General features: G+C 38.8%; 1 protein-coding gene across 35 annotated transcripts in view; it reads right to left on the bottom strand.

Moving 5' to 3' along the window:
• Nucleotides 1-10,098, bottom strand: part of LOC107149604 (sarcolemma associated protein) — a 145,416-nt gene extending 135,318 nt beyond the window's left edge. For all 35 annotated transcript variants that reach the window (XM_048801074.1, XM_015494396.2, XM_015494397.2 and 32 more), the window contains exon 1: nucleotides 9,205-10,098. In XM_048801074.1, the coding sequence (XP_048657031.1) occupies nucleotides 9,205-9,402 (198 nt within the window). In that variant the 5' untranslated portion in view covers nucleotides 9,403-10,098. The remainder of the gene's footprint in view (nucleotides 1-9,204) is intronic.
• Between the last annotated feature and the right edge of the window lie 260 nt (nucleotides 10,099-10,358).

Below are 10,358 nucleotides of genomic sequence, written 5' to 3' on the forward strand. Positions count from 1 at the left end.
GTAGTAAAAGCACCCCTGGGTTCAATCCCCATCCCCTCCCACCCGCTTAAAAAAAAAAAAAAAACCAGCATCATTCATTCTAATAATATTTTACCAGGGCTGGGGTTGTGGCTTAGTGGTAGAGCACTTGCCTGGCATGTGCGAGGCACTGGGTTCGATTCCCAGCATCACATATAAATAAATCAATAAAATAAAGGTCCATTGACATCTTTAAAAAATATATATATATTTTACCAATCTCTATATGGCCATACACCTCAAAAATCATTGATGAGTAAAATTACTATCTTACACTTCCTAAGTTCAGAAAGGGAATTTTAAACTGCATCTTACCAATCATTTTTCAATGCCCACGTTAAGACTCTAGCATTACAATTTCCAAATAATACCACAGTTGTAGCAAATTACAAATATTTTTTAAAATATTTTTTACTTGTATAGATAGACACAATACCTTTACTTATTTTTATGTGGTGCTGAGGATCGAACACAGTGCCTCACACATGCCAGGCAAGTGCTCTATGACTGAGCTACAACCCCAACCCCACAAATATTTTTTAATTGGAAATACTCCATCCACTATATTTGTTAAAGCAAAGGTCCAAGAATAAGACATTTACACTAACAGAGACAAATCAAACTATATTGCAAAAGATGCTGAATTAATCCACATCTGAATACTCACTCACTCTCTTCCATTCCTATATCCTAATTTGTTTCACTAAACTAATACTAACTATTACTCCATCTAATGTTCCTTTTTTTAATAAGGGCTTTCTTGAGATATAATTTGCCTACAATACAATTTCCTATTTAAAGTATATAACTTAAGCCAAGCATGGTAGCACACACCTATAATTCCAACTATATGGGAGGCTGAGGTAGGAGGATCACAAGTTCAAGGCCAGCCTAGGCAATTTTGGAGAACCTACCTCAAAATAAAATTCTAAAAAAGAGCCAAGGCTGTAGTTCAGTAGTAGGGCACTTGCTTAGCATGTGTGAGGACCTAGGCTCAAACACCAGTTTGGGGGGGAAAAAAAAAAGGTAAATAAATATATTTATATGTGTGTAAATAAATTATAGGATTCACAGTTACACAACTATCACCACAGTTGATTTTTCATTTTCATCATCTCCAAAAGAAACCTGTACCCATTTATCAGTATTTCTCTATATCAGTCAGGGTTCTAGAAAAGCAGAACCAATAACATGTGTATGAAAACACAAACACACACACAGAGATTAATGTTTTTAAATACCTTTATTTTGTTTATTTAGTCTTATGTAGTGCTGGGGCTCAAATCCAGTGCCTCATATGTGCCAGGCAAATGCTCTACCACTGAGCCACAACCCCAGCCCCCAGAGAGATTAATTTTAAGAAATTGGCTCATGTGATTGTGGGGCCTGGCAAGTCTGAAATCAGCAGTGTCAGACTGGAGAGTTCAGGAAGAGCTGTTATTGCAGTTTTAACCACTGGTTCTCTGGGGACAGAATTCCTTCTTGGGGGCAGGGGTCTTTTCTCAGTCTTTTCTCCTTAGGATTCAACTGATAATGGCCTGCTCACATTACAGAGGAAATACACTTTACTCAATGTCTATTGGTATGTTAATCATATCTAAGAAATACCTTCACAGCAACATCTAGACTGAGTTTGACCAAAAACACAACCTAGCCAAGTTGACCCAAAATTAATAATCACACTCCTCATTACTCCCTGCCCCTACCAACCTGTCTCAAAATAAAAAAGACTGGGAATGTAGCTTTGTGATAAAGTGCCCCTGGTTTAATCCCCAGTGGTGAGGCAGGGTGGGGAGTGAGAATTTAGAATAAGGGTCTAGTACTTGGTTTTTATTTTGGGGATAAGAAATCTAGATTCTAGTTTTAATTACTACTAAACGACCTTGTGCAAATAAATTCTAAACAAACTCTTTTTGGATAAAAGGAGCCAGACTATAGTGTTTTACTTACTTTTTAAGAGTGTTAAACAAGTGTTCTACTTACTTTTTAAGAGTGTTAAACAGATCAAATAAAATAAGAAAATACTTTAAAATACTTCCTTTAAATACCCAAGAAAGTATTATTCTGCATGAGTGTATGTATGTATATTCAAAACTAATATAAACCACATGATTACCTACAGTCCCAAAACACTTAGCAAAGTGTCTTGAACATTATTATTCTCAATCAACAATGATTTATACAAAGACTATATACTGGTAATTGAGTCCATGATCTCAAATTGAGAACTAACTTAAATGACCTTCTGCCCTTTGACTCTCCAGGGGCTTGTAGAAATACAACTACTCCATTGTTCATATTTCATTTACTCAAAATTTATATAGTACCCACTCCTTTGTTCTCAAGTGTTTGCCTCAGGGAAATAGTACATTTGCATCACGGTTATTTTGTTGTCTATATCCTATAATGAAATTATATACAAAGTTCTATAGGAATATAGAGAAAGAAGCAATTAATTCTTCAGTTAGTGGGAGACAGGAAAAGTTTCACATTGGAACAAAGCCTCAAGGGATGAAGGAGAGAGGTCATTCTGGAAGGGAATACAGCAAAAGGCACTTGTAGAAACAGTAAGCATTGTCAAAGGGCTGGTACACAGTTTGGGATAAAGAAAAAACTGTAATAAAAGATAAAGCTGGGAGGAAAAAAAGAAAACAAGGAACAGATTTTAATATTAAACATTAATGGGGCAACAACCAAGATTTTTGAACAGGGGTATAAATCGTCTACCTGAAGTACCAGTAAGAGAAGCGTGGTACCCAGGAGAGGAAAGAGTACTGACAACATTTCAGCAGCTAATAAATGCCAACCTTTTTCTTGATTCAAATAATCACCAAGTAACCAACATACACTAAGAACCAATCTTGCAATCTTTTCACTTAAACCCTAAATGACAGACACTCTCCTCTCTATTTACCAAAGAGAATGGATACTAAGCTCTAACATAAATACCACTTAAGAAAACCAAATAAGAGCCTGAGAAGCTAGAGTGAATTTAACCTTACTTACAAATAAGTGGAGAAAAAAATGGTTTTAAGTGTACTCACCCATAAAATTATACATATGTATATTTTCCCCACCCTGTGGTAGCTTGGAACTCAGGGCCTTGTACACACTAGGCAAGTGCTCTGCCATTGAGCTATATCCCCAGCCCATTTTATTTTGTGACAAGGTCTAGCTAAATTGTCCAGATTGGCCTTAACTTGTGATCTTCCTGCCTCAGTCTCCGAAGTGGCTAGGATTACAGGCATGTACCCACCTACCACTCATACTTTTTTTGTTTTTGTTATTAGAATTTGGGATTAAACCCAAGGCTATGCATGCTAGCAAGCATTATACCACTAAGCTACATTCTCAACCCACCACCCATACTTTTTTAACTACTTGAAATAATAGAGAAAATAGTTCATCAATTTCCCACTATTGTAAAAAGTAACACTGAGTTGAGCACAGTGGTGTACACCTATAATCCCAGCAATTCTGGCAGGAGAACTGCAAGTTTGAGGCCACTCTCACAAATTTAGTCAGGCCCGGTGTGGTTGTGCATGCCTGTAATCCCAGCACTAGGGAGGCTGAGACAAGAGGATTGTGAGTTCAAAGTCAGCCTAAGCAACTTAGTGAGGTCCTATGCAATTTAGCAAGACCCTGTCTCAAAATAAAACATGAAAAGGGCTGGGAATGTGGCTCAGTGGTAAAGCACCTCTGGGTTAAATCCCCAGTACCTACCCACCCACTCAAAAAACTTAGCCAGGCCCTAAGCAACTTAGTGAGACCACAAAAAGTAACATAGAAATAAATAAATATGTGCTTTATATATACAACCTGGCTTTCTATCCATGTTAACATTAACCTTAAATATAGTGTGTGTCAAACAATTTTCTCACAAAAAAAACAGCACCTTTTAATGACCTTTTTACTTCTGTGAACAACAACAACAACAAAAAATTAGTTATCTGTTAAACACACAAAACCAGTGAATGTATAATCTACCCATCTCAAAAGATATTGCCAGGATCTTTGCAGTCATGTTTAAACATGCTAAGAAAAAGGAAAGAACCAATCTTGGTTTTTTCCTTTGCAAAGACTTCCTTGCAATGTCATTGGAACATGTCCTATCCTTCCTCCTTCTTGCCTTTGCTTAAGCAATTCCTCCTTTCCTTGATTGACTCTATCTAAATAGAGTGCCCTTTATTAAAAATGTTAAGGTCTAGAGACTGGGGTTTAAAGCTCAATGGCCACCTTGCCTAGTAAGAGCAAAACCCTAAATTCAATCTGCAGTAACACACTCACACACACAGTCCTAAGGTCAATAAAATCTTTAGTTCTTACAGTTTCTCTCTTTGCTGAAGTTCTAATGGACAACTTAACACTCTTGTCTGATTTCATTTCTGGCAATTAATCTTTTTATTCCAAATGACCTTACAAAAATCACATCCTAGCTAAAATATTACAAAGTCTTGGAATGGCTTTGGTTATGAGCTCAGGCTCTAGAGTCAAGAGTAAAAATATCTGGGCTCAAATCTCAGTTCTACCATTTACTAGGTAGGCTAACTTGGGCAAGTTAACCTAACCTAATTTCTGTGCCCCGATTTCCTCATTTGTGTGGGAAACGTAAGCACCTATCTCAAAGAGTTGAGGATTAAATAAATAAGTTAAAGGTAAAACAGTTAATTGAATCTCTTTTGTCTTGTCTTGGTCCTGGGAACTGAACGCAGAGGTGCTCTACCATTGAGCTATATTCCCATCCCTTTTTAAGTTTTTCTTTTGAGATAGGTCTTGCAAGGTTGCTAAGGCTGGTCGCAAACTTGTGATTTTCCTGCCTCAGCCTCCCAAGTTGCTGGGATTATAGGCTTCTGTCACTGCTCCTGGCATGTGTGAAGCATTTAGGACAGGGCCTGGTACAGGGCCTGGCATATAGTTAGTGCACAAGTGTTGGTTAAACACTTACTCATTTTTCCCTGTTCCAGGTCAGTCTATACATACTGTTCTTGCATTATTTTTTCTTTCTTTTTTAATATTTCTTTTTCAGTTGTAGTTGGACACAATACCTTTTATTTTATTTCTTTATTTTTATGTGGTGCTGAGAATCGAACCCAGGACCTCACACATGATAAGCAAGCGCTCTACCATTGAGCCACAACCCCAGCCCACATCATTCTTTCTTAAATGGTGGTTTTAGTGTCAGTGCCTCTGCTCAGAACTCTCCTTGACCTTTACTAAAACAAAGGTGCCACATTCTTGGCTTGGTAATGAAGGCACTGCACAACCTGACACCACACTACTCAGATTTATTTACTCAAAATCTACTTTATACAAAATAGTAGGAAACAGACACATCTCCTCCAGGGTCTGATAATTAACTACAAAGACACAAACATAAAAACAACATCTCACCCATAAAATGGATGATGTTTACCCATAACTCTCCAAAAGAACACTCCAATATAATAAAATCAGTTTCCTCAGCAATGCGAAGATGCCAAGCTGATTCAAACCTTTCTCCTTTTCTTTTATTCTACCCACATCCCCTGAAAACAAAAACAACTAAAAAAAGCTTTACTTTTATTTATCCACCCCATCACTTTCTTATGATTTAAACACATATATTATCTCAATCAACTGTTTTCAAGGTGAATAATCACCCTCTCTATATAATATATAATAAGCTCCTACAAAGAAGAAATAATCACTTCTTAGGAGTTGCCATTTCTTCTCACCTCAATACCATATCCTTCATTAAAACAGATCATGACAGAACAGGTGCTCAAACATATGCAAAGTGAGAATGGCAAGACAGCCAGTACTACTAAGTAAATTACAATGAGACTATGGTAGACTACTGTGTCAACCACTAGCCTGTCACCAGTGCCCAAAGCCTCAAATCAAAAGGTACCATTCAAATCACAAGTCTTTTCATCAACTCCTTCTGTGCAACTACCGTATGGGTTGATTTGCTTGCTCATGAGTACTTTTGAGTCAACTGAAGGACTAATAATCATTTTGTTACCTAATTTGAAGAGTCTGAACTCCAAAATGGAGTGAAGGATGATACACAGAGCCAGGACAATTGTTACATCCCTGAGAAGATGATTTGGGAAAGATATTAAAAACTACACTTTGTGGCAAACCTGTCATCCTCCAACATGCAGGTTTAAATACAATGAAACATTCCATGGATTTAGCATTAAAAAGTGTCAGCTAGATTTCCATCTGCCTACATTTTGTCAGTTTTCTATAATGAATGTTATTTGTATAATCAAAAAAGTTTCAAGTATTTATTATTTCTTCAAACTTTTAATGGCCCTCCCAAGTTACCCACAAATTGAAAGTCAAGTCAACCAAAGGGCATATTACTCCCATTTCCAACCCCCCAAGCAAAATGTCTACTTGGACAAAGTTATCAACTTCATTAGTTTCTATTTTTAAAATTACTTCAACGTGTATCACATTAAAGAAAAATGATTTTTCATTAGCTTCCTAAAATTGCATAGCACAATAGGAAATTACAAAGTGCTATTCTGTCAAGAGGATTCTCTGTTCCCCCACAAACACCCTCCTCCTTCTCTGAGTACTGAGCCCTTAATAAGGGCCAGGCACAAGGTGCTAAGTGATTTACATAATTATCTCAATCCTCAAAACAATGAGAGGGGGGCTGGGGATACAGCTCAGTGGTAAGCTTCTGCTTTGCACCCAAGCACCAAAAAGAAAAGAAAATTGAAGCTTAGAAATGTTTAAACAACAAACTTCTTTGAAATGATACTTATAGGAGAGGATTCTTGTGTTTTATAATTTGCTAGAGATATATATTAGGCCTGAGGATTTTTGTTATTAGCTGATCACAGCATAAATTTCCAAACTACAAAGTTCACATAGAAAACAGTAAATGATGATATTTGGTCAAACTGGTATGGTTTTTCAATAACTCCCAGCATCTGGCAGATAATAGATGCTCAATAAAAACCTGTCTAGTCAAATCAAGCTTTAATTCCTAAACAAGTTGAAAGCATGGCAAGATCTGAGAGGTTATTATTTTAACTAGACTATGTGGTAGTTAGTTAATAATTCTATGTACACATTAATTGCCTCATATCCTGAATGTTATTTTAGCTAATAAGGCAAAAGAAAAAAACAGGTGAAAATGATAGAAATAAAACAAGTCTATCCTTCAAAAATAAGGTTTTTGTTTGTTTGGGTTTTTACATGTGTGCGGGAGAGTGGGTACTGGGGATCAAGCCCAGGGCCTTGCACATGCTAGGCAAGCACTCTACTGAGCTATATTCCCAGCCAAATGATAAAAAGTTTTCCTAAATAACAAATTCCATTTAAATTTCAACATGTCATCTAAATTCATAACTACTCAATACTGATATATTTTGGTCATCCCAAAATAGTTGGGTTTTTGTTTGCCTGTTTGTTTTTGTGGTGCTGCATGCTAGGCTAGTGCTCTACCACTAAACAATCTATCCCCCAGCTCCTATTGATCTATAAATTAACCTACTATGAGGTTTTTGGTATAGCCATGGGAAGCACTGTGCATGCAACACTATTTTAAAAAAAGAAAAACTATAGTCTCCTTTTAGTGTTGAATCAAAGAAAGTATATTTAATAGCATACACTGTGAGCAAACCTATCATCTGATTAAGTTGGACCAAACTGTTGTCCAGGGACAAAAAGGCAAAAATGTAAAAGCTGGTTGAATTAAGACACTAGTTAACTGATACTTAGTTCAATAGCTGGAAAGATGAGCTCCAAGAACACTCATTTTAAAGGATTACAGAAAATGTATGAAGTCTTTGAAGCACCCAAGCTTTAGCTTCCAGGGAGAAAAAGGAGTCTGTTCCACAGGTAAATGAGCAGCTGGTGTTAATACAGAAAAATTGACATAATTTTTCAGATTTTATCCTACACAGAGTAGGTTATAGGTATTATACAAGCATACACACTTGGGCAATCTCATCCTCCTCTATTTAAACGGTAATTTATTTAATAATTCTTTAAGTCAGTAGCCACAGAAGTATTTTCTTGCTTCGATATGAGGCTCATGTTTCTTTCATTTCAAAAAACTACTCTTGAAGACTTATATTCTTTTAAGAAAAGCTTGATCATTTAACTCAAAGAGGGGGCAAAAAGTCAGGAGATGAAACCTGAGATATTCCTATTAGCCTTACATAACTTACTTTAAGTTGGAATTGATTCAGTATAAATTGATTCAGTTCAAATAAAACCTCAGGTTTAGGCACAAAGATGAACTCTTTGGTATACATACCCCACCCGCATACAAGATTAAAAAACGAAAGGATCTTACTCTTTTGATTTCTTAAATTAAAAGCACACGCATACATTAATTAGACTGTCAACATAAAAATGCCAAAATGTTTACACTTAAAATGAAATGCACTGAACTCATTCTGTAATGCTGTAATTGATAGCATTGGATATAATTTCAGAAAATAAATTAATTTCCTAACACTAATGTTTTAATATCACCCTGTAAGTAAGCATTATGTACTAAATAAGTGCTGCAGAGAATATCAAAAAGTGATTTTCAAAAATAATAAGTATATTTTTCACCCAACTTGTAAACAAAACTCTGAAAACAAAAATTTACAGTTGTTCACACTTAATTAAGTTGCTTTGGTTATTGCAAATTATTCCTTCAAAAGTATAAATATGTAACAGACCTCTGAAAAACATTAAGCTTACACAAGCGATTAGATTATCCTTACTAGAAAGGCCCTTATCTGAACTCAACTAAAAGCTGTGTTAACTACATTTCACCACAGGGACACTTGAGCCCCAGTGTAATACAGGCCAAATTTCCCGAATTGCTTTGGGAAAGGCTGCTTGCTTAATCAAGCACTGAAGTGCAGATTCACCTTTCTAAAAAGATTGAAAGCAAGATGCCAAATTTCACTATCTAGTTTTCCGAAAAGAATTAGGGTTTGAGATTTCACTGGGAATGACCACGTTATCAAGATGCCATCGCCCTCCTGAGTCATTTAATTACAATACCTTCTCTGTTTTCATTCAACCACCTCAATTAAATTTCCACTAGAATAAGGCACACAAAAAGTTGGTTCCATGGCCTTTTTGACAGTGTCCTCTGGATGCAACCCTGGGATCCTGCATACATTATGGCTCTCAGCAAAGAAACACTGAAAAGATTGTTAGACAATGTGGTGAAATTACCTTGCCAGTCTTGTGATCAAACCAGACGAGAGCATGGTTCCTTGACAGCACTTTGCAATCAAAGGTGGCATTATTCTGTGCTGGTCGACAGCGTGCCACCGAGCGGCCGATTTTGATGGGCTCATCCAGGTAGACATGACGCTCCTGAAACGGGTGCGAGTTCGGGCGGCAAGTGAAGATGGCCAAGGCAGACGGCATCGAGGACAGACTGGGGATGTCTCTCCTACCAGGGACAACAAGGAGTTCCTCTAGATTCGGAATGCTCTTCACAAGCCAACACCCCTATCCCCCCCAAAATTTTAAATTAAAACAAACTGCACATTGTCTAAGCATAACCAGTGAACATCAACAACTCTTCACTTGGGTGGGGAGACAAGCAAGCCCAAGTCCCATCACCTCCTTTAAAACACAGCAGCGCCCAGATCACAAAAAGTCCCCAACCAGCATCTTTCAGTCCATCTTCCCTGGGAAGAAAAGGCTCAAACATCGGGCAGCTTCGGCCAAGAAAACTCCTGGAAGACAGTTTGGGGACTGAAGGTATCCAAGCAGATGAGTCACACACCAATTCTTGTGTTTTGTTTGAGATCGCGGGCGCTTCTCCCCCTTGGTGGCGGAAACGTTGCAGCACTGCAGCATGAAGGAAGGGTCGGTTTGGTGCGGCCAGGAAGGTCCTTCGAGGCCAAAGAAAGGTGTAGCCAAAGCACCTCTGGGCAGCCACCGCTGGTGCTCAAGGGCCTCGGAGGTGGAGAAGCGAAGGCGACGGCGAGGGGGTCTAGAGGGCCAGCGGGACAGTCTGCATTGCCACTGCTGCGCGGAGGCCGCCCGGGAGTGGGCAAGGGTCCCCGNACCTGGAGGACGTCCCCGCGACCAGGGCGGGGACCCGGCTCCGCAGGCCGGTGCGGACTGAACGAGGCGCTACCCCAGAGAGGCTCGGACGACCAGGTCGGCGGGAAGTTGGTTCTTGGACGCCTGAGCTCTCGGCTGCCGCTCAGCACAACCCCTTAGGATCGCCCCCGGGAGGGTCGCATCTCAGGGACGGCAGCCGCAGATCCCGGAGGACGAGGAGGTGGGGGAGGGAGACTGGCCCGAAGGTTGAGGGAGAGGCCTGGAGGCCCCGGGTTGGGTCTGCCGCAGCCTCCACCACTCGCGGCCAG

The sequence above is a fragment of the Marmota marmota genome, unplaced genomic scaffold, assembly GCF_001458135.2.
Source record: "Marmota marmota marmota unplaced genomic scaffold, marMar, whole genome shotgun sequence".
Taxonomy (NCBI): Eukaryota; Metazoa; Chordata; class Mammalia; order Rodentia; family Sciuridae; genus Marmota; species Marmota marmota.